The 26,035-nt window shown below is 37.4% G+C and overlaps 1 protein-coding gene across 6 annotated transcripts in view; it reads left to right on the top strand.

Annotated features, from left to right (window-relative positions):
• LOC129236929 (dorsal-ventral patterning protein Sog) overlaps window positions 1-26,035 on the top strand; it is a 155,113-nt gene that overhangs the window by 110,861 nt on the left and 18,217 nt on the right. For all 6 annotated transcript variants that reach the window (XM_054871236.1, XM_054871238.1, XM_054871235.1 and 3 more), the window contains exons 3-4: window positions 9,502-9,611; window positions 17,795-17,927. In XM_054871236.1, the coding sequence (XP_054727211.1) occupies window positions 9,502-9,611; window positions 17,795-17,927 (243 nt within the window). The remainder of the gene's footprint in view (window positions 1-9,501; window positions 9,612-17,794; window positions 17,928-26,035) is intronic.

The following is a 26,035-nucleotide window of genomic DNA, read 5'->3' as shown; positions in this document are numbered from 1 at the left end:
TTAAATCTAACCATTTTTTTTTTTCTGTCATTCGAATTATTTGAAATTTGTTTTTATCGGCACTTATGCAAATGTTCGGTCTTTGGTACTTAATTTATGTGCCCGCTTGCTTCAGACTACTCCATCCCCTACAACAGCTTGTTCGGGTATGTTTGCGTTTGCTATACAGCTTTTTTCGGCTTTCAGCGCTGCTGAAGATCAGTGGAAGCCGCGCTTCAAATTGTCATTAAATAATCATTTGTTTGGAATTTTAGTGGCGTCAAAAGCGATTTCGATTATCCGCCTTTCAAATTTGATTTTGATTTGGCTTTAGTCTCTGCCAAAAATTTAAATCGAAGAAATAAGATTTTTCATTTCATGTCATTTCCAAGCATGCGATATTTTGCCTGTGTATGCATATATAAATAAATACTAGATATTCGAATATAGATTTTAGGGAAACATATAAAAATAGAAGCATTCTATGATTGTGATTAATTTGCGCTACCTTGACGCACAATGCCTCAAATAGGAGAATTCATACACAGTTTGGGGAAAAATACGCTTATACAGATTTAGCTTTGCAAAATGAGAGACTCCCTTGACCTACATATGTACATACACATGCACGTGAGAGCGTACGGCAATACAGGCTTATCAGTTTTTTTATTTTTCATTATCGTATTAACGCATTCGTTCTTTTTTTTGAAAATTTTGCTCGCAAGAATAGAGTCATATTCATTATTTGGAGGAGCACTTCAATATATTATCTCTGAATTTTACGCATGTATGTATGTATGAATGTAAATAATTAAGCAAACAAAATATTTGCTGTAGTCGAACAAAATAAAAAATTAAATTAAAAACAAAAAACAAAATTAATGCACTTTTATTATTTCGTTGGCAATATGTCAGAAAGCACAGCATACCAGTATGTCATTTGCATTCGCGCTTGCACACACGCATGCACGCACTCACGCACACGCATGAATTGCGATCGATCACCCGGCAATCGCATTGAAACGCGCCTATATGTATGACATTCAGCCGCTGTCAAACATCGCACGTCAGTCAGTCAGTCAGTTAGTCAGTCACTCATATAAACGACATTGCGTGGCAGAAGAAGAGAAGAAGCAGCAGTAATCCTGCACAGTGGCGCTAAAGCTGTCACAACATCACAACCAAGAATGCCAACAAAAAATTTCGAAAACTGCAGCAGCACCAACAACAACAAGCAGTAGTGCATGCATACATACAATATATATATGAACATCCATATATACTCGTGCATATGCGTATGTGTGTATATAGACTGACATTTAATTTTTATTTGCGTAATTATTTTGCAGCTGTCATTGATGGGTGCTTGACACTTGTTGGCGCCGCCGCTGCCACCGTTACTGTCGCAGCAACAGCTAGACATTCACACACGCCTGCTCGCATTGCTGCTGTCAACGTCGATGGCAAAACAGCAACACCAGGGCGAATTCCCACCGCCTCACTTTCCCCGCCTGCAGCTAGCTGGGTGCTCATTAAAGGCCGTAAATGAACACATTTGTATAGAAAAGTAGCAGAGAATAACAGCAGCAGCAGCAGCAGGAGCAGCAGCACTAACGGCAGTGGCAGCAGTAGCGGCAATGAGCACAGCGAGAGCAAGCCTACATGCATACTTTTACACAAACATACATGCATGCAGTGGCAGAAACCAACAATTGTGCTTAATACGTAATTTGTTTATTTATTTAGCAGCTTGTGCGCACGTTTGTGTGCGTCTGTGCCTTAGATAGGCGCACTCACCGTGTATGTAGGCCATTTCATTCAACTTTTTGTGATGATCGACAATGAATTGAGGAGAGGCACGGTGTACACTTGTACCAGTGTGCGCGTATGTGTGTTCGCATGTAAAGCGAATGAAATGAATCGAATGCGTCTAGCCGTAGGCCTGATGAGCGTGTTGTGGGAAAAGTTTGGAAATTTGTCAATGTCGAATCGATTAATTTAGAACGAATAGTTGACATGCGCAAAAATTTCAATATATGGCAAAGGATTTTGCAATAGAATTAATAAATTAGCATGCGCTCATATACATACATACCTTCGTATTGAAGAGTTGAATTTAAAGAAAGAATAATCGGCAAAAACTAAATATAAAAGCAAAGTGCACGCTCTTTTGCGGTTTACTCACTTCAAAACACATAAGTTTCCGGCTTAAGTGCCGGAAGCGCGGCTCGCTGCCACTCGTCGCGCTCAAATTGAGGTGCGTTGAGCGAAAGTTGGGCGTAATTTTGTATTCGCCGCAAGTAGTTTGTAACCACAGCCACTTCCTACACTGATTTCCCCAACAAATAATGATTTTAGCACGGCAAATAGCTGCCGGCGTCAGACCAGCAAGCAACCCCGAAGCAACTGTAAGTGGGCACGCAAGTGAAGACTCTTCATTAGAGCAAAATTCTTAGTTTCCAAAGGTAACTTTTTCTGAAAAACTAAGCACATTTTAATTAAAATACAATGCGGCTACTTCGAACTCATTACGGTATTTTCTTATTATTCAATTAATTGTTTTTCTGAGTGTATAAATTTGAAAGGCTTGAATATCAGCGAGAGCGGCGGACAGATGTTTTATTTACTTAAGTGAAACAAAACGCAAATTCAGCCGCACAGCAACTGTCAATTTATGTACATTGCAGAATTGCAAAATCCTACGCATACACACACACGCACATATAAGTACATAGCATAAATGACAGCAATCCACAAACGGCAATGATAACAATAACAACCAAAGCAAACTAACCTCACAAACACACACAAAGATTATAAGCAGAAAAATATGGCAAGAATAGAGTAAAGTTGCATGCAACTTGCGTTTTATTGCGTGTGCGTCAATGTGACTATGCGTCAGTGCGCGCTAGCTTGGCGGCTGCTAGACGCCACTTTTGCAATTTTGTTGCTCACATTCTGCCTACCTAAATAGTCTAGCGCTCATTGGTGTTGTTGGTCGTGTGGTAAGTTGGGTTGTGATGCGCCAGCAACAATTGCGCCCACTTTGGCCTGGCAGCTTATCTGTCTGCCAATTTGGTTGTCGTTGCCGTTGTCGTTGCTGCTGCTGTTGCTTTTGCATTTGCTCTGACTATTTTTGTCTTCATATGATTTTGCATTGCTTTATTTTTCGTGTTTTGTTCTGTGTGTGCCTTTTTTTGTTTTTTTTTTTATTGCTGCCCCATCAGACAACTTCCTACATTCTCTAATTCAATTCAATCGACATTTACCCGCTTTGCCTGTCATTTGCTTGCGTTTTATTGTGGTTGTTGCAGCGCCGTTGGCCGACAACTCTGACGTCCGACAGTCGACAGCCGATTTGGCCGATACGTCGCGCACACTTTTGATTTATTGCTTTTGCGTGGTAATTGAAGTTGCACGTTAATGTTTTGCTTCACCACAGCGGCGAAAAAGGAGTTCTTTTTTTTTGGATATTTGCGCTGCATCTTTTTTGGCGTGGCTGGGTGAGCAGGCATCAGAACGTTTCAACTTTGGCGCCACTTGAGATTTTCGCAGCAAATTTAATGTAGGCGAGCCATTTCCAAATAAACAAAAGTAGTTGCAAATAGGCGCACATTACACAATGGCGTTTTTCCCTACTTTGATTTTTAGTTAAGCAAACAAAAAAAAAAACAAAAAAAACAACTCAAGTGATCCCGCGAGCGCTCAATTTCTTCGCACTCTGCTGATTCCATTGCTTTATGCTCAGCTTGCATTCTAACACCTTCCTTACTTTGCGCCACAATTAATCATCATCAGCTTTCTCACCTCAAATTCTTTCGGTTTATAAAAAAACAAAACTCACACACATACAAACAAACAACAAATTCACTTCATCGAACAGCAACAATGCGCGCCAACCGGCGTTCGACAACAATCTTAAATGATTTTCACACCACTTTTAGATTAACTGTTGAAATTTAACCTCGAGGCAAACAACAAATCAGTGCTATGTGAAAAATGTGAATGAGTAAGAAGACAAATGATTTAATTTCAAACATTTCGTCGTTTCCGTAGCACCTTTCAACTCAGTACTCAGCTCTGCTTAATGCTCCACTCGATGTGTCTAATTCTGCCTTTTGTTTACATACAAACACCTCTTCCCATTCAGATAACTTCCCCAGCATGTGGCGCGCTGTCGTTCCGTCGTTTATGACCGACCGCAGGTTGCTTTTCATTTATTCGACAATCATTTTTTCATAATAGCCCGCTGCCCTCTTTGAAGCCATCTCATTTTTCCACTGAAATGCCCGATTTCTACTTGTTTTATTTTTTATTACTACGTTTCGTGTTCTTGTTTTTGTTCTGTTTTTTACATCGGCCCTTCATGTTTCATGTGTGGCATATGCAGCTCGTTTCTGGAATTTCCGTAACACCCACACTTCACTTAAATAATTTTATCACTCTGTTTGGGTTTTATTGCGGGTCATTTAGTGTAAATAAATGATTTTATCTCTTTCCCAGCTTTGTGATTGTTGACAGCAAAACAATTATAAAATTTAATTGATTAATCATTGATCGTGGATAGGGATAAGGGAAAAGGATTTGTAGAAATCTGGGCCACTGCTGAGTAAGTAGTGGGATAATAGTGAATTTATAAAGTTGCAAGCGCAGAGCGATTAGATTTACATTGATTTATTTATTTTGAAGATTGTCTCAAAATACTACTAACACATCCAAACAATGAATTAATGAAAGCTTTGAATCCATGAAAAGTGAAGGAAGGCTTTGAACCATAAAAATGAAATGTTTCATGCCTAGAGATCTGGAGTATGAAATCTGAAAATATTAGTTTGGGGGTAAAAGAAATCCATTATTTTTGCGTAAAATTTTTGCGTCAATGGTTTAAATCTTATGGTCGATATTTAGCTCCTGCGTGATGCTACGACTACTAACATGCCGGTCAACTTCGATTATTTCTGTGGTTTTATCGGCATTATCGGCACTTCTTTAACATGAAAAATGCCTGAACGGAATCAACGAAACCAAAATTTCACGTTTTTAACTGTTACAGCATCGACACCATAAACACCATTCACAATTTCAGCAGGCCGCTTTTGCCCAGTAACTCACAACTGAATGGAACAAAACAAAAACAGCAAAATATGTTTGTAGTGTGAAATGTCACCTTAAATTGTTTGATCGATACTTTACAAGATATCGATCACTACAGCCACCTACCGAGAAAATAATGGATTTCCTTCCGCCAAGCTAAAATTAAAATATCTGGCAAAAAGTTGCTTCGCTTTATACGCCTACGCTTAAGACGCCTCCGAAGGGCACATGGTTTTTTTACGAGAAACTTTTTCACGAAAAAAATACGCTCGGAAGTTTGTTATTGCCTGCCCAGAGGCGACCGCTGTTTGAGAGAACTTTTTCTACCATTTGATGTCTCATGCCGAGTACTTCGAATGGTAGTTACGCACCAACCCCTTCGGCTACGGCGGGTTGTAAAAAGGTAGGGCGTGTCAAACTTGCAGCGTTACTTTTTAGTAATTTAACTCTGGATGACTTCTTTGACTTACTTTTGGTGGGAAGCAACTGCAACTTTGAATAAGCAAAATCTTGGGTAATGGAATGACTGATTACTTGAGTTGAACGAATGAGCGCACACATCTGCTCAAACAGCCACGAGTAAGTGATATGGTTTCCTTGAAAAAAACTTTACTTAAATACACTAAAAGATTGAAAAATTGAGACTAGCGCGTTGTTTCGCGTCCAGCCTTTGTTCGGCTTTGTTGGCTTGGTGGGCCTCAGCCGTGAACTGTTTGCCACCAGCCTTGTTGCTCGGTAAATGTCGAATATTGTAATGTGAATAGAATCTACGACGAGCAGTTGCGCTTGAATAATTGGTCTTGAAATACACTGCAAGTGCAAGCGCACGTTGTTCACCCATGCACTGCGGCATCATGATATCCGCACGCATCAACTAACTGCACGAATAATGAAGCTAACGCGCACCTTCCCGCTCGTTCAGCGGTTCAAACTTTAAATTTCAAACCCAATTCTGCCACTACACAGCCTGTAGAAAGAATATGAATATGAATATGAATATTGACTCATGACTCCGTATTAATAAAGAGAAACTACTCTACTTCTTGGACATGAAACAATCCAAAAGGTGATAAGAGTTCGTAAATGACGTTAGATGGGACACACTCTCAGAAAGGACAGGGAACTCATAAGTAGAACAGCGTTTGTATGGAACCCTCAAGGGCACAGACGACCCGGTCGTCCACGAAAGACCTGAAAGGGTTCTAACCTTTGTGATTTAGAAGCAGTTAACCGAACGTGGGACCTTGCAAAGAGAACAGCAGTTAATAGGATAAGATATAAATATTTTGTGGAATAATAAAGGAATAAAAACAAAATTATTTAAAACTATTATTATCACACACGACGATTGCGCATGCATACCAAATTTTGAACACAGTGTTTTTCCAATATTAAAAACAAGTTAATAAAAATGTTTGGCCTCCATTGCTGTCTCGTGCTCAGCATGATTTGACGTGAATCTGTCAAATTATAGATTTTATGCTAACGCGGTAGCTACTTGCCATCATAATAAACATTTCTTGCACTACCCCAACAACAACAACACCGATATAGCCAACTTATTCACTACTTGGCTAAAATATTCGGTTCGTTCGCCATGCCGTCTATTTACATATTAAGGCATTGTTGTTGTTGCCGTTTATGTTAGTTTGTCGTGCATTACATTTCTGATAGTTATTTCTCTGCTATAGGCTGCTGCCTTTTGTTGTTATTGGTTTCAGATAAACCCGAAACCGTTATAGCCCGTTGGATGCATGGAAAAAAATGTGGGAAGCCATACAAAGCAGCCTTAACAATTTTGCGTATTTTATTCGCTTGGCGACTTGAATTTTACTCATGCATGCGCTGTGTGTCCGTATGTGCATGTAGTGAGGTACATATAGTATATTATTTTGTGCGCCTTTAATTGAATAATATTTTTTATTACTTTGACATCTACTATTTTCAATATATGGCGAATTATAAGCAGCTAATGGCGATAATTTCGTAGTGATGTGCGGTGGTTGTTGGTGCACGCAGATCTCACGCTTGAAAATTGTTGGGCGGTGTTTAATATGTGAATATTTTATGCAATTTTCTGTTTGCAAAACAAATGTATTTGAATGCACGAAATTTGAATATTTTATTGTTTAAAATTATTTGTACATTAACTAATTAAGCAATTAATTTTTTGAGCTCTTAGCGTTTAAACATTTCGGTTCCATTACCAGAAACATGGACATAATAAAGTCGCGCATTGCTAATCATTAAAATCAATTAAATATTGTGATTGACTTGGCTGCATCGCAAATCAGTAAAAATAACATAATAATAAAAAGCAAAGTATTAAATTTGAAAAATTCGAATTTCACTTTGCTTATTTTTGCGCATGATTTCATTTTTGCCCTAACGCTTTCGTATTCCAGCTGTCATGCATCCACCCTTCCATTTAGCTCGTCTTCAAACCAGCCAGCAGTCGCGCGTCCCTGAAAATTTGTATTCATTTTATTTCGCTTTTCTTTGTTTTTGTTTTATTTGGCTCTACTTTTCCATGTCTTGGTGTCTCAGTCTTATTTATTTTTCCAACAGTTTTTTTATATGTATTTTTTAAAATTATACATAGCTAATTAAATTTAAACTTTTAAGATCTTTTTTTTTTTTGCTTTTCTCAACGCCCGGAAAGTTGTTGTTTCTGTTTGTTTTTGATTTTCACTTTTCGTGAAAATATGTAAAAACACACAAGAAAGTTCTTTAATTAAATTTAAAAGATTTTCTTATTTATAAGTTTCGCGTGGTTGTCTGCTGGCTGCAGCGCTTTCCATTAATTTATGTGCGCAAAATGGGGTTTACAGCTAAGTGAAAATCTCAAAACAAAACAATAAAGAATATAATAAAAAATAGGCCAACAAACATCTTTGCGAGAAATCAGTGGAGCGGCGAGTTGTAATGGCAGACGACGGCGATACAAAAGGTGGCATTGATGACGAGTCGCTCGTTGGTTGACGCTTGGCTGGCTCGACTGGCCGTTCGCCACTTCCTGTGCATTATTAGATATCGAATTGTGCAAAATTGAATTGAACTGAATTCAAAGCCGCCGTGAACGAAATTAAATTAAGTTCTCAATTGAAAATTAAAAGCTACTCTAAAATCAATCAAATCGAGAGGAAATTAAACGAAAATGAAATAGTTGCGCATCGCATGTAGATAAAAGTGGGTGGTCGATTTCAGGGCGCCGGCAGCAGGGGCAGATGTTTATTTTTCTAGGCCACAATGCCAGCAAAGACAACTCATCATCAATGAAAATCAATAATTGCAATTCTATATTGATTGGCTGGCGCCAGTAATTTTGAAAAATTCATTTGGCTTTGTCAAATTAGGGTAGAACGCAGCGTTGCCAGACTAAATGAAAAAACAAAAACTGCACACTACTGCATAACAAAAGCAATTAAAGCAATATGGAAAGGCAAGCGGCAGCAAGTGACCACCACCGCATTGGCAATAAAGCAAAGGAAACTATTAATTTGAAGCAAATTTCGAACGCGGGTGCAAAAAAAAAATAAATAAGAGAAAACAAGACACATTGCTAATGAGAAAAGAGTCGGACATACTTGAGTGTACTTGTATGTTTGTACGCTTTCAAATTTACAGAAATCATTTGAAAGCTACAAAAGTAAAACAATATTGGCCATGTGAACCGCCGAGCTGACTCAGCCTTGTGCGGCAATTTGTGTGTGGCGCAGATACGATTTGGGTTAATTGCGGCTTATTGGCTTAAATTGAAATTGTTTGCTGATCACTTGCGAACTTAAGAACAAATTTGATCTGTGTGTAGATAGGCGAATTTTGAGTAAACTCTACTGGCACCAGCTGAGAAATAATGGCACATTTTTTTTTTTTATTTTTACATATGCAAACCGGCTTAAAAAAACAGTGGTTTTTTAGTGTTTTGTTTGAAAAAATTAAGTGATAAGCAGATTTTGGTATTCCCAACTACACAATTTTTACGTTGGTTATTTATACAACAAATTGAAGAGCATAGACTATCAGCTGACTTTTGATGAGGATCTTTTTAAAGCAGTTGCTTTGCCATTCCCGCAGTTGGTTTTATGGCAAACGATGATCCATTCTTAAAGGATGATCCATTTGTTGAACAAATTCAAGACGCACACCATAATTAGGAGAAGGAGCTCGGCTAAATACCCAAAGGTGTAAGAGCCAATTATATATATAAATAAACGATGAGGAACAAGAAAACCAAAGCTACACCCTCTAAACATATTCTTGTAAAACATATAAACAAATTTTTTAGGAATTTTTATTTTTTTTAATTAATTTATTTTTTTTATTAATATATTATATTTTTTTTATACATTTTTTTCATTATTATTATTTTTTTTTTCATTTTAAAATTTGTATTAAAAAATTTTCTTTTTTCTTGTGTATTTACAGTTTCGGAATGCCAGTTTGGAAAAACGGTACGAGAGATCGGTTCCACCTGGTTTGCGGACCTCGGGCCGCCATTCGGCGTCATGTACTGTATCAAGTGCGAATGTGTAGCGGTAGGTAAATCAAACTAATATTAATTCAAAGCTATAATATGACTTTAAGCTCTCTAACTGAGTAACCACCTGTTTTGCATTCCCATGAGCTGCCTGTAGTAGCACCCTGTGCATTTTCATGTTCAAATTATATCCAAGCAAATTGGCAGCATCATTACGTTATGAGAGGAGAGTCCCAAACAACAGCCGACAACGTCGCAGCATAATTTAGAAACACAAATCTCAGCCACCGCCAAATCGTTACTTAACTTCCAATTATTCAATATTCAAATATTCAATAAAGTATTAGGCCCCAAAAGCATTAACACAAAGCATTAATTGCACATCAGTAAAATTTATATTTTTACTTTTAAATAATATTATAAATTAAAATTCTTAATCCATTAATACATGCCTTTGAACATATGTGGTTTTATAGTTGGTTCGGTTGTGATTTCTCTGCGTCTGCGTAAGCAACATTTCGATGTACCAGAGCGTATGAGTAACATTCAGCAGAATTTCACTAAAATTTAGTTCTTAGTTGTTTTGTTGTAATTTATTCGTTTTTTTTATTTTATTTTATTTTTTTTTTGTTTTTTTTTTTTTGTTTCTGTTTTTTGGTAAAATTTATGACCAATGCCGACATGATTGATACGCATTTTAAAGGTCCTTTCACGATGAAAAATGTTTGCAAATTGCTGCGACAAAATGTGACACAGTCAGTAGTCAACACACAAAAAAAGCAACAAATACGAACAAACGAGCTGGCATAGAGTGATATTAACAACACACAGAAAAGTGTTCAGCTGAGACAGCAACAAGAAGCGAGCGACAGACAGAAAATGTTGAACAGCTAAGAAAAATCGCGTGCCAAATATAAAACATTATAATACACACACACACGCGCCCAAAGTCTTCACGTCCCACGGTTGCTCATTGTACTTAATGCATTTGTCTACTACTTTTGATTTGTGGAACGCGTAGCTCAGAACTTTCTTTCCACGAATTTCAATTCGCATTTTCTAAATTTCCTACTTGGCAGCATTTTGTTTGGCCCGTAAGTCGAATAGTTTCCTTACTGGTTCCGAATTCGCCAGTAACCATGACTATCTTGTCGATTGCTTATGTGCACTGTCTTAGGGGGATTATGCGGTATTTTTTTATTTTTGTTGAATCCAAAAAAATGAGGAAAAGAACCAAACAATTGGAAAAAGGAATAAATGGGTTTGGAGAATGACGCCCAACATAGGCTAATTACGTTCGTATTAACCACTTCAACCTCCTGATGAATTTCACAAGATGTGTCATAAATAACCCCGTAATATACGCAAGTGTAGCAAAAAAGTGAGAGCCCAGATGTCTAAATCTTTGTCCGAAGAGAGCAGGGCAGCTGAGAAGAAGGCACTGAGATGATTCCACCTCGACCTCCAGACACCTTTTGCAGAAAGGACTTGAAGCAGTCCCAAGTCTCACCGCATGGACACCTAACGGGCAATATCCGATAAAGATACCTACCAAGTTCGAGAGCTGTGGCTTTGTTAGCCTTAGAAGCTCCCTCGAGCGCCCCCGATTTACCTTTGGCCAGAAGGATCTCACGACTTTGCATGTTTGCGCTCTAGCCCAGCGCTCACTGAGTTGAAGCGAGTCCCATCTTACCAGGAGAAGATCGCAGGTTCTCAAGAGAACCCCAATCCTCTCGTTTTGCAATGAAACCGTCTCCAGGTCCCCTTGTCTAGCCAGCTCAGCAGTTTCTCTCTATCCTGCTGTCACCGGGAACCTGGTCAGCCTGATATCGAAGTATTCGGATGCAATTGAGAGAGAAGGCAAGCATTCCCTGACTAATTTCGAATGTACAAACAACGAGCACAAGGCCCTAATTTCCGCTTGATTGTCGGAGTAGTAATTACAGAAGAACATAGCACCATAGCAACACCAATGTTTTTTGTCAAAAAAAACTGGCTTTGTGCGACCTGACCGACATTTTTCTTTGATTGAAGGACGTCTGAGATTGAACTCCTTATAACGGTGCTTCAGTGGCAAATAAATCTTTCAAGGTAATCCAATTCTTTTTTCTTTATTTTTTTGTGAAAGTTGAGAGAAATATTAAAAATTTACTTGCTTCTGAATCACCTGCTGAAACTGCAAGATAATTTCGTTCTAATTACGCTCGATTTTTGAAAAGTGTACATGAAACTATATCTCTGTTGGACACTACGACAGTTGCCAAACCGCCGAACTGAAACCACTATGGGACGAAGACGATGCCAAAACTCAGGAACAATTTGCAGAGGCCTTAAACATAACTCGCACCGTGAACTTTCCTATTAAAAATATATTTAACTCATCAAGAGAATTAGTTGAGACAGACGCAGCCACAAATGTAGTGCAATGATGCGGTTTACAGGGGAATCAAAAGAACTTTCAGGTTTAATTCCAAACTCAAATGCCTTTTCTTTTCAACATAATGACAACTACCTATCATTGAACACAGAGAACCTTACTTTTTTTGTTTCCCGTAACACAATCCCTCTCTAACCACAACTCATCTATAAGTAGAATATCTGAATATGCTGCTTATTTATAAGATTTGCTAAAAAAACAAAAAACACAAATGCAGACAATCGTTTTGATGGAAAATGTTTCGTGAAAAATACCGAACCCCTTTGCAATCTTCAAACCCATAAACATGTCAAAATATTAAAAACATAAAAACGATGCTAACCCAGACTGGGATGCAGACATGGCGACGGACATTTTATATTGACACGCAAACTGACTAGCACACCTACACCTACATAAAGCCATACATGCATACATTATGATATATACAAATATATTTACAAGTTGCCATCATAATGGCGGCCAATTCGATATGAATGAAGTCGACACCAAATAAATTGGCTTGTGGCTGGCGGTTGGCGGTTGGCAGCTGATGTTTTGTCGGCGACCTCGTTCAAGTTCTGCAAAAATAAATTGCTGCCATAAAATCTTCGTTTAATTATTAAGCGTGCGGTTGTTCTTGTCTTCACACGATTATGCAGCATCCATTGTAAATAAGTATAAAAGCACAAAAATGAATTGCTTCTGGTGTTCTGATGTAAACTTTAGCCTCAACCCTGGACATATTTATATATGTACAGTCAACGCCAAAAGAAAGTGTACACCGTACATATATTGACAAGTTTTGACTATTTATTTATTTACTTTTTAATTGCAACTATTTTTTTGTAAGAGCACCACAGTTCGTACTACAACAAAAACCATATAAAGCAAAGTTTCAAACTTTGTATAAAATTTTTAAGATTTCGGCAAATTTTCATCAAAATTTCAAACTTTCTACTCAGAATTTCTGAAAAACTTTCAAGCTTACAAATTCGTAGCTCATTAAATTTTGAAGTTTGTATAAAATCTTTAAGATTTCGGCAAATTTTCATCAAAGTTTTAAACTTTTTACTGCAGAATATCTGAAAAAACAAATGCAAGTATGCAATTTCGTTGCACATTAAATTCTGGTAAAGTATAAGTTTCAAGTAGGTGAAAAGTTACACTCGCTTTTGAGAATTTTTTTCGTTCGCGGTCTTGTCCATTAAACGGCTACTCTACATTTTTTTATAGGGAAGAAAATACCCAACACCGCCGGCAGAAAAAATTATCAAAAATCTACACAATTTTTAAATCACTTAAAACTTGCACTTCATTGCACCGAAATTCAAGAGTCTATAAAACTGCGTATCCTAAATTCTTTTTTAAATTCAGAGTAAAAAGTTTGATATCTTGATGAAAATTTAACGAAGTTTTACAAATTTTATACGTACAAAGTTCCATACTTTGCTTTATATGGATTTTGCTGTAGTATGAACTATATTTTTTAGAAAAAATAATTGAAATTAATAAATAAATAGTCAAAACTTGTCAATACGACTATGTGGTGTACACTTTCTTTTGACGTTGACTCATAAGAATTTTCGCCATTGAGTGATCGTTTTTTATGCGCGCAACTGGCCGCTTTACCTTTTTTATCCACATTTTTAAGTAACTGTTTACTTTTGATAAGCGATAAACAAAGCACATTCGCCCAGCTTAAGTGCAAAATTTAAGAGCACAAACAAAAACAATCATAACAAAAGCACTGAAATCTAGAGCAACTTAAATTTGTGACAACAGCCATATCCACACCCCAAATGCGAAAACAAAAGCAAAAAAAATTAAAATGTGAAATAAAGATAAAAAAGAAGTCAACGCGTGAATACAACAATTCTTTTCTTTGTAATTTGCTGCAGTCACACTCCCTGCCTCATTTCGCTGAAAAACAAAACAAAAAAAAAGTTATTATAAAATGCGCCGCAAAAACAATGCGCGCAGTTGTAAGGCCAAATAGTTTTTGAAATGGTAACGGGCCAACAACAAAATCAATGAAACCAAGCAAGCGCCATGATCCGAGTTGAGGAGTTGCTGTTAGGCGCCGGCGGCCAGTCATGATTTTTTTTTTTTATAAATTTTTTTTTTTCTTTTCATTTTTACACCACTCAGCTTGTCTTGTTGGCACGATTGCAAGCGCGAACGCGTGCGCATGCGCACACGCCTAAACTGACCTAACAACATGCTATGGCAGCAACAACAACAACAACAACAATCACTTGAACAGAAAACTGTGAATTGTGAACAAATTAAAAAATTAAAGCGCAACGAATTCGAGGTGGGGAATTTGTCAACCGCAAATTGGTAGCAAAAAATGTTTAAAAGATAATTAGCGCAGATATTAGGAATTGTGTGAATAGTAATTGTGAATAAAGTATGCAACGCTGCTATCCACCCGTAAATAATATGTAAATATTTCTTAAATATGTACATTAATTATGTAAGCTTATTTTTTAATATTTGAACATAATTTAAAATTAATTCAAGTAAAGCTAATATAGCTACTTGACGCGCTATCCCTGCAAGAAAGTCCACTAGTATGCAAGTGGTGTGGTTCTACAGAATGGCAAAACATGAAAAATTCACTTTGCTTCTCCACCTTTCAATTGACCCTTTTGCAACACCGCTCGAAATGCGCGATGTACTCAAAATGCCTTGCATCGGCAAGACTTTTACTATTTATTCTAATGAACAGGATTACCAAATTTATTTGTTTTTCGCAAACTTTAACAAAAAAATAGTTTATTGCGGATTATTCCGTTCTTGGTGATAAGAGAGAGATTTTGTTCGCGGACTATTCCGTCGAATGATGCAAAAGGGTTAAGTGTTGAGCTTCACATTTTGATGTCCCGAGAAGTGCCACTCATCGCCCATTGCTACACTATTAACTGGTCGGAACTAGCACGAAATAATAAAAGACGCAACATTTGACCTCCTCCCGCCCAACTAATACATGAGATGCAGTCCGCTTAAAAAACGGACCGCATTGGTTTTGGGGTCAGACCATAAAAGGCAGGCGTTTATTAAGCATCGAGATCAGCTACAGAAAAAAAGGAATAAGTTGAGTAAAAAATTGGAGGTGAAAATCGTCAATCATTTATTAAGAGAGGACCGTATCGTTTTCTCTAAAATAAAATGCGATTGCAATATATCAAAAACACTGGAAGGAAAGTTAAAATCTTGGCTGAAAAATCGAAATTGAACACTAAGATCGTAATTTGCTTTACATGGTTAGAAGAAAAGAGTACCTATCAAGAGAGGGTACACTAAGTTTAACATCCGCCAGAATAAATGGGTTAGAAATTGACGCTGTGTGAAGTTTCACTATAAATATTATACCCTGCAATATTCCACGAAGAAGTTTGAAAATTGATGACATTCAGCGGACTATTATTTGGAGGAAGATCACACAACGAGTCCCATCGAAGATGCTTAAGGGAAGAAGTAAAAACTTTTCTTGATCTTTTACGGGAAAAGATTCCGGACCGTGTTATCTCTCGAAGAGGTGACCACAATTGGCCACTGAGATCTTGTGATTTAGCACCTTGTGACTTTTTTCTTTGGGGCCACGTGAAAGAGAAGGTCTACGCAAACAGCCCAAGGTCGATTCAAGACCTTAAAGATAGAATTCGTGACTCTATCGAGGACATAGGGCAGCTACTTTGCAATTCGGTTATGGAAAATTTTATGAAAAGGATATTGTCCTGTAAGCGTGGTCGTAATTTGCCTGATGTTGTTTTCCACTATTAACGGCATACCTTCCTCTTTATAATGAAATAAACATCCGATCATTTCTATTAAGAAATAAAATTTTTCTTTGAATATCAAAATAACATCTCTCATTGGAAAACCCTTTACTATAAACTCTATCCGCAAACTGGAGTTTGAGGATCAGGCAATCTTTCCAAGTAGGCAGTATTGAAATTAGGAGAAAATCTGCACCGAGGTACCAAGTCAGAGGTACCCACACACGGCTCCAAGATGGAATCGGAAGGCGGAGCAGGAGTTGTCTCTAAATCAGGCAATTTATCTATTTCCTTAAAATTGCCGAATACTGCTAGGGGTTTTCAGGTAGAAATCTTTGCCATCCTGCAGGCATACAAAACCCTTAGGGAACGGTGGAGTGAGGGAGATATTAACCCTTTTACACTGAGGACGCCATGGTGCAGATCAAAACTAGTCAACTCCTGTAAAGAGGAAATTAAATTCTTTGGTATGCAAGCTAAATTTCTCTGACCTGGGTGCCAAGACATAAGAACATAGAGGGAAATGAAATTGCTGATGATCTTGCCTCGAAGGTGACTGAATTGCTCTCAGAGACCTCCTGCCCGATCATCGGCATCCCACTGACTGTTGTTAGAGAGGAATTACACAAAAGAAAAGCGCAGAAAATGTGGAGCTCCATTCTTTCATGTGCTATTTCGAGGCCGTTTGACCCCACCAGATATGACCAGGCTTTTCCTGCGGGGTTCGTGTTAGTTCCACACACTCACACTTTCAAATTTATTTAGTGGTATTTTTCAACTAAACCATAAAATTAACTCACAAAAGTCAACGTTATAGTTAATTAACAGTAATTTATGTTCTGCACGAAGAAGCTGAAAGCAGCAGTAATAACAACAAAAACGTGCATACATATATTAGTAATCAACCACCAATAAAAGACATAACAAATTAGAAATACACAAAGAAAAAGACAAAGCAGCGCAGCACAAAGTTAATACTGGAAATTGAACAACAAAAACAAAACAAAACAAAACATGTATAATAAAATCTATTTTTGCTCTACAATACGCTTTACTTTACGCTATCAGACAACCCCGATTTTCCAATTCACGCAACTGCTGCCCGTGGTGGCGCGTTAACAATTCCATTAACAACAATAAAGCTGGCAAGCAACTCATTGACTAGCTACCAGCACGCAACGACGGAGCAACATAAAAATTAGTAATGCAAAAATTAAATTAAAAAAACTTAAAAGTGAATGTGAAATTTAAACGAAATTGATACACAACGCAAAGCAATAAAACTCCAGCAGCATAAACAAGACAGCGACGAAGACAACATTAACATAGTAGTAATGGCAAGCGCACAGCGTCCGCTGACAGACTGCAATGGATGGCGACGCTCCTCGCTAATCGTAACCACTAACCAAACGGTGGCATTTCATGTGTGTGCGGTTGTGTGTGTGTTTGTACATAACCTGTCGCTGCGTACGAGCAGAAGCGCTCTGGGTCTGCTGGCTGGCAACGGCATCGTAAACTTTTCAGCGCAACGGGGCATTTAAAATTCAAGTTTACAAAAAACTGTGAATTAAATTATGATAACAGCAAAAGGGTTAAAGTGCGACAAAAGCCAACGCCGGCCGCATACGAACGACTCCAACTATGTGTGGTTGTTTGTGTGCAAAACCCCGCTTGGCGCCTATTGGCGCCGCCATTAAAGCCGAGCTCTGTAACAAATTGACGATTCTGTACTGAACTGCGATGCGACTTGATGAGGCAAACCGCTGGCATTTTAATTTCGCATTTTGATTATGCATCCTGTACTCATATGAAATTAATTGGCTGGGAACTACAGTGACCACAACTGTTTTGGGTACAAATAGGCAGATGTATGAATATGTACACACACATAGACTCTCACACATGCATACATGAATATTTTCTAAGCGAGAGTCGAGCAAATATAAATTTCTTTATTCAGCTAATTCTTTCAAAAGTTTATATGGATTTTTTTTTTTGTGTAAATTTTTAGCTCATTTCAACTTCTTTCGTTTTTTCCAGGTGCCTAAAAAGCGTCGAATCGTTGTACGCGTGCAATGCAAAAACATTAAACACGACTGTCCGATAGCAACATGCAATGACCCAGTCCAACTGCCTGGAAAATGTTGTAAAACATGTCCCGACGATAAAAATGGTAAGTGCGAGATTTTTTATAATATATTCTTAACAATTTAGTCTACTTACCTCAATAAAAAGGTAAAGAAATTAACCAAGTGAATGATCACAAAAAACTGTCACCTTGGCCCATGGCATAAATACATTTGTAGAATGGAGGCCATGTTATTTTAAGATAAAACTCATGAAACACATGCAACTTTCATAAAGTCAATCATAAAAAAATGTTAGATGTGTTTTATGATAGGCGCATACGAGTGATACCTTGTTGAAAAAGTTCGTGGAAAGTCAAAGCGATGGCACTACTGGCGCATATCAAACTTATGTTTCGTTAGTAGCATCTCTTGGAAGAACACACACCGAGTTTCAGGCAGAGCGGTATATTTCTTTGTGTTTTCCATCACAAAAACGCATCAGCTCACGCCTCACCAGTTTTGGTCGCAAAATGTATGGAAATAGGATTCCAGCTCGTTTCACATCACCGCTATTCCTCAAACTGGGCGCCCTCGGTCTACTATTGTATTTATTCCCTAATTTGAAGAAAATGCTGGGAGGAAGCAGACTTTATTCAAACGAGAAGGTGATTGCAGAAACGAATGGCAATTTTTCAGACTGGGACAAATCCTATTATTCGGAAGGGAGCAACAAACTAGAACAGCGTTAGTCGAAGTGTATAAGCCTAAAGGATACTATGTCGAAAAATAAGAAAAGTTTACCCCAAACAATTAAGTAGTTTTTTTATTTTTGCACGAATTTTTGAAACAACCCTCGTATTTCGCGCCTAATAATAAAAAGACTGTAACTTAAGAACGAAAATACCTTTATTGTTTTTCAAAATATACGCCTTGGTTTTGTGAATAATATTTTCGGAATAAAGAAAGGGCCGAAAATTTTTTTTCAGGCGTATTGGAGATTAGCCCCTATAACAAGACAAACAAAACGGCAGACAGCCAGAAATTAAAAAAAAAAAACCACGCGTGTTTAGACCTTTTGGGTACTAGCCGGCAAAAACCAAATGGAACCTAGCAACAAATACTTTGATATTTTTGACTTACATATATACATATATATCTGTTGCTGATGAGTCGACTACTTGGAACTCGGTATGTATAGTAGTATGCAGGCCAGTAGCGTGGAAGCACACACGCAACATTCTGATGAGCCACTCTCACACATGCATTCTACGCATTGTTTGATTTTTTTATTTTCGAAAAAAGAACCTTCTGTTTTCAGGGTCCCTCCGTTCATAACGAAATACAGTTTTCTTTTTAATAAAATCGAAAAAACATTTGATGTGGACCTTCTCATTACGTGGCATTGCTTTGCGCGTCATTGCTGGCTCTTAATAATTGGTGACCTTGACGGATTTGTTGCCTTTCATTTTCATTTTCAGTTCCAATTCCATTTTCACTTGTCGCACAAATTGCTGACGTAAGATGATTCACAGTGAACGCTCGCGCGAGCGAAAAGAAAACTGTCTGACGAACGTTTTGTCTGGCATCACATAAATGAATAATAATTTTGGACAACAGCAACGTAACCGAAAACAACTCATTTAACACGCGTTCGCAGCGAAAGAAACACTTGTAGCTCATTCTTTGTTGTTGATTGCTGCCCTTATCCTTTGACCATTTTCAATTTTATTTATTTTCTTCTTCTGCTGTCTAATTCGATTTATTACTTCAGCAATAAAAATACACCGTCCAGTCAATATTTTGACAATCTCAATTGGCAACTGCTTTCATCTAAATCACATGGGAATTCGAGAGTTGGTACAAAGTAGCCGCCGCAACAACACTTATGCTAAATTAAGCGTTTCTTCCGCTTTAACTCCCCGCAACACTATTAATTATTTTTTATACTTTGGAATTTATGGCTGTGCAAATATGCGTAGTACGAGAGAAAAAGTGAACAAATTAAAAATATAAAAATAAAATAATATAAAGCCTTCAGCAGTGACAGCAAAATTGAAAGCGGATGAGTATACGTATGTGTGTTTGTTTGTGTTGATATAAAAAATGTTTGCAAAAATCTGCATACACACTATGTACGTATGTATGTGTATGAGTTATATGAAAGAATATTTCGGTAGCGCAAAAAATGTGAGAAATTACCGCAAAACAAAATGGATGTCATTAATGGCGAAGAATCAATGACAGAGTGCGGCGCGCCGAGACGACAGCAACAGCGACTAATAAATTGAATTGCCAATTGTTGTTAGCTGTTAGCTGTGCGCTGTTATTAGTTTGTGTGTGTCTCCTTTTATTTTACGCCATTTCATTATTTAAAAAAATTAAGTTGAATAGTGTTAGTTAATAAATTGAGATCGTTTTTTCTTACGCTCGCGATTGTCAAATACTTTCCCAGCAACTGTGCGACCATTTGTTTTAATGCGAAAATATGCGTCGTAATTTTTAAATGGCTTTCACGGCACGTGGAATTATACTTTGAAAGTAAAATTAAGTAGCAAAAATCGCAAAAAAACTCTAAGTAGTAATTAAAACATTTTTCTACACATAAATCAAATATTAATTTTTGTATTAAAGCATTTGTATATGCTTTAATAGAAGGTACGTATGCATCAGATCTGGGCGATAGGCTGGGCAGGCAAGCGACGATTACAACTTCTGTTCTGATTCTTCATAAATTCCTAGAATTGCAGTGTGGCACATAAGGCCACAACAAATTTCTTCCATTCGTGTCTGCGTTGCGCCAATCTCTTAAACTCATTCCAGCTAAGGCGCATGGCATGTGTTTTTGACTCCAGCAAAAAGACTCTATTATTTGTTTGGTATAGCTGTAGTGATCGATATCTCGTAAAGTATCGATCACACAATTCAAAATGTATGCTTTTTAAAGTTTATTGTAAGATGACATTTCGCACTAAAAAAATTATTTTACTGTTCTTTGTTCATTCCATTCAGTTGTGAGTTACAGGGTGTCAACAATGGAAGTCAACAAAGAGAAAATTCGGTCATTTTAGAGTTAAAGGCGAAAATGCAAGACAGGCCACTGAAATTGTGAAGGGTGTTTCTGGTGCCGATGCTATAACAGCTTATTATGTGCAAATTTGGTTTCGTCGACTCCGTTCAGGCATTTTTGATGTTAAAGATGTTAGAGAGGCACCTCACAAGGGCAGGCCCGTCATTGAAAATGTCAATGAAATCACCGAAATAATCGAAGTATTAGTAGTCGTAGCATCTCCCAGGAGCTAAAGATCGACCAAAGTTTTAGGTCATTGACCAAAGCTGGATTCAAAAATATGCTCGATGCCACATATTTCAACACCAAAAAGCATGATCGAAATTCGATCTGAAATTTGATGCGAAGCCTTAGCCAAACGAAATGAAATCAACCCATTTCTTAAACGAATGCTGACTGGGGATGAGAAATCGGTCACATACGACAATATTGTGCGAAAACAATTGTCGTCAAAGCGTGATGCAGCAACTCAAACCGTGGTCAAACCAGGACTTACGATCAGAGAGGTTCTACTGTGTATTTGGTGGGACATGAAAGGAATAATTTATCAGTTGCTTCCGTATGGCCAAACACTAAATTCAGACGTTTACTGTCAACAACTGAACCGTTTGAACCTAGCGATTATCCAGAAACAGTCAGAATTGGCCAACAGAAGAGGTGTTGTGTTCCATCAGTATAACGCAAGGCCACACACGTCTGTAGTACTCGTAGCTCCGGCAGCTTGGTTGGAAAGTTTTAATGCATGTACTATATAGTCCAAACCTGGTCCGCACTAAGCGATTATCATTTTTTTCTCGCATTGCAAAACTTGCTAAACTTCCTTCTAAAGCGAAGACTTCTGTGAGAGAGGCATTATGAAGCCACCTTTAAAATGACAAAAATGTATACAAAATGGTGCATATTTCACCCAAGTGGGACAATCCGAGACATTTGAAATAAAATTTTCCGTTTTACGCAAAAATAATGGATTTCTTTTCCCACAAACTAATATACGAAATTTGAGCAAATTTATTTATTATTTTTTCATTGTAAGGGCGGTGGGTGTGGTTATTAATCCATACTATTACCAAGCGACATTGGCATATCCCGTTTTTTACGGGAGCTATTATAAGCACGCGGACAAACAGACGGACATAGCTAAACCGATCTATCTCCTCGCGCATTTTAGAATGCACAGACGTGGCCGCTAGGCTTTTATAAGCAACCGCAATGTGGAAAATGTTATAATGTTGTGAATGCCACGGGTATAAATATATAAATATATGTATATAGTTATGTAATTATTTACCCACATATGTACATACATATATGTGGACTTTTCTTAATATCTAACAAAATTTTAGTGGCAGTTTTTTATTACACACATACAAACATACATATAAGTATTGAAAATTTCTTCGGCCAGTTTTACTTCTAAAGCTTTTATTGGCATCACGTTGAATATTTTATTTTAAATAGTTTTTATGTGTATTACGCCTGATATAAAACTTAATGGCTATTTTGCGCATCTGTTCGTTTTGATTTTTGAATATTTTTAAAACCAAAATACACACAACTACCCCTGCCAAAAGTATTAAAAAAGTATCATGGAAAGCCAAAGCGCACGTTTTTCCTGCAAATTCTACTCATAACAACGCTTACATACAAACGCTGCTTGCTGTTGTTGCTTGTAGCCTTCGAATACTGCGATAGTTTCATGTTGTTGTGCCTTTTAGTGGTTGGCGTCAGTCGTTTTGTTTTTAGGTGGCGCTCACATTTATATTACTTTCAGTCGTTTTTGCTAATTCTACCAAAGACAACAGCACTCATATAAAATTATGAACCCTTGTGACACGTACAGCGACATTTTTGCACAAAGAATTTGAGCTGATTCACAAAAGACCATAAACGCAAAAAGACAAACAGAGACACAACAAATAATAGTTTACAAGCAACCAGTGAAAATGAACAAACAGCCACCGAACGTTTGAAGCAGCTTTTGCTGTTGCTAGCGCTCAGTTAGCCACCTTTCGTGCCACACACCCCACAGCCAAGCGACAACATAAAAAACAGCTAACCAACAGCGTAAACCGCTCACCGCTGAAGTCGAGTCACCCACTTGGCTGCCATTCGCACGGTCCATTTGTTATGCCATGCTTAGCTCAAGTCAATTTTTTTTTTAATTTTTAAAATTTTGCTTTTTGACATTTCTATACCCGCGCGCACTTGTGTCTAAGGGTATTATATATTTTTTCACATACCGCTTGTGTGTAACGGCATAAAGGAATCGAGCTAAATATAAACTTCAATATAGTCGATTCAGTCAAGTCTGTCCGTCCGCCCGTCTGTCGTGCGCATGGTAACTCGAGCAAAACACAATATATAATATTTCAATAGAACTTGGTACTTTGATCCAGAAAATGGACGAATGCGGCTAATAACCACGCCCACCACATACAATATAAAGATAATTTCCACAATTTATATTTATATATTTTTCCCTTTTAAATTTTTTAAATTTATTTTTTTATTGAATCGCTTTAAACCTCATGCTTTTACCATATTTATGATATAGAGCTCGTTCGATTCCACAAATGAACAACCTGCCCAAATTAAATTTTACCAAAATGTACGCGGGTATATTATATAGTATTAAGTTCGATCGGGACCGAATTTGTTCTTCCTTACTTGTTTGCTATTATCTTTGTTCTTGTGTTTTTCTGACTTTAAATAATTGTACAATTTAGCTTTTTATCTGTGTGACATCAAAGCTAAGCATCGAACAGATATACAGGAGATTAGCAGTGGCAACAACAGCAGCGAACAAGAATACCAATTTCATTGAAACGATGATTCAGTTCGACTAATTTTCTGCATGAATTGAATTCATAATTTGAATTTGAAGGCGTGTTCGAAATAGCTGCTCTGAAATAGCTGAGTAGCGAGCGGGCGTCTGAATACATGGCGTGAAAGAATGCGAAAAAACACCAATGAAGTGCGGCCGAAGCTAATGAACTGTCGAAAGATGGAAAGGATTGCTCATCCAAGTAGTTGCGCTCGAATTAGTTTTCTTCGTCTTCTACATTCCAATATACGATACACTCGTGTGAATAAGAATTGCTATGAATAATCAAATGGAATGAGAAAAGTTTAAAATGAAATGGAAAAATAAACTAAAACGAAAATAATCATATGATCGTAATGAAATGATCGCATGATAGGGATTAATCGAGTCACGCAGCTGATGAGTGTAGCGGTATGTTTTTAAAGATGTCTAAGAATAATATAAAAGACATATTACATTTCGAGTATATAGCTCACTGCCATATACTATCTATAGCATCTTGCATCTGTGTGATCTTGCCAAGAAATGATCCAGCGCACCAGCTAAAGTATTATAAAAGATCTTAGACTCTTGAATTGTGAAGAGATCACTTCTCCACTCTGCAAAATGGTGAAAAAAGCGCAAATCATGAGCATAGTAAAGAATCTGAACTGGACAATGGAATCTGTTATTGTCGTCTGATCAGTTATAAGTACAAATAGCGCTAAAGCTAACTAGAGAACAACAATGTTCCGGAAGCCGCTGAAGCCCTCAGCAGCTACTCAAATACGACGGTAAGGAGCTAGTCAAGTGCGCGCATCAACAACTTTGAAATTTATGCATGCCCTGCGCAATAAGGCTAAGTCTAAGCCATTAACCAAGTTGCCCTGGGACAGAAATTGCGCATAAGGTTCTCTCAATCGTATTTTATGAGAAACTAAAGCATGTACTTGGGTGCCGACTAGTACATCTACCATCGCCCAACTACATACATATATACCTAATATAAATAATATAATATTCACAAAACGACTATTAAAAAAATTGGCACTTTCCATCCACTTTTGACAGCATGAAGAAGAGCTGCCTGCGTGCCGTTATGTTTAATTCGAAACCTTATATGGCATGGCACTTCGATAGAATTGATACCAAAATGATGTTAATGTTGCAGAAAAGTAATAGGCGTACAACTATACTGATTTGCAAATAATTTATGATTTTTTACTCCAGAAATAGATCGTCCAATTTCTGTGTAAAATTGGTCGCTAAGTCCGAAAATCCACATAATTTTTTCATTTAGTTTTTGAAATATCGCCGAAATGGAATGAATTTTCAGAATTTGTTTTTACTCATTTCTGAATCCTAATACCTATATCTGAAAAAAATTTAAGATATCTATAAGTCCTCTTTAATCTATTTTTAACAGTTCCTTCAGCACATAGTACGGAAGCTTCTGTCTTAATGTATGTTTTAATCCTTTCACCATGTTTCATGGCAAAGAGAATGACTGGATCTGATGCAGTTTTTATGGCTAACGGTTCCCCGGAAGCGCTGTATAACAGCAATGTTGGCCTTTACGGTACATCCCCACAATTGAAGTCTATAGGTCAACACCAGTTTTAGCACTTGGTGGTAAATGGAAGCTTGTTTTGAGTTAACAACTTAGAATTTCTGCCAATTAACCATTGAAGCGATTGCATTTTTAAATGGAGTTCAACAGTTTTTATTTTTATGTGCTCTTTCCACTTAAGCTTTGCAACCAATGTCATGCCTATACAAGGATGATAGATTACTAGGTTTGCTATTTAGCTGTGATGAAAAAGAAAAATGTGACGAAAAGAAAATTTGACTGCCACGTCACTTGGGAATTCGGCACCTCAATTCTGCACGATCATTTCACTCGTCAAATCAGTCGTTATTCAGACAGCAACAAAGTGTTATTGGTTGATTTTTTTCGTATATCACTAACACAATTTCAGTTTTTTTGTACACCCACCTCAAGTGACGTCAGTTCATCAGCTGATTCTGTCGAATTCGCTCAGAGCCGTATGACGGTCTGTTAAAGAGCTCGCCTTTGAAATCTTATCACCATGATGCCTAGATACTTAACACTATTGGCATATGACTCTAACGCTGTCAGAATATATACAGGTTGAACTACAACTTTCTTGTTCGTAAATCCACGTGAACTGATTTAACTTCAATCAATTTTACTTATATATTCCAATTTTCAGTCCATGTAACAACTTCGTCAATGGATTTCTGCAATGCAATTTCATGATTGATAAGCTTCCGCTTAATCCAACAGCTAAGATGCAAGTATCGTCGGTAAATGTAGCTAC

Source organism: Anastrepha obliqua, chromosome 2 (assembly GCF_027943255.1).
Source record: "Anastrepha obliqua isolate idAnaObli1 chromosome 2, idAnaObli1_1.0, whole genome shotgun sequence".
In the NCBI taxonomy this organism is placed as follows: domain Eukaryota; kingdom Metazoa; phylum Arthropoda; class Insecta; order Diptera; family Tephritidae; genus Anastrepha; species Anastrepha obliqua.
Note: the sequence above shows the minus strand (reverse complement) of the source record. Positions and strands in the feature narration are given on the sequence as shown.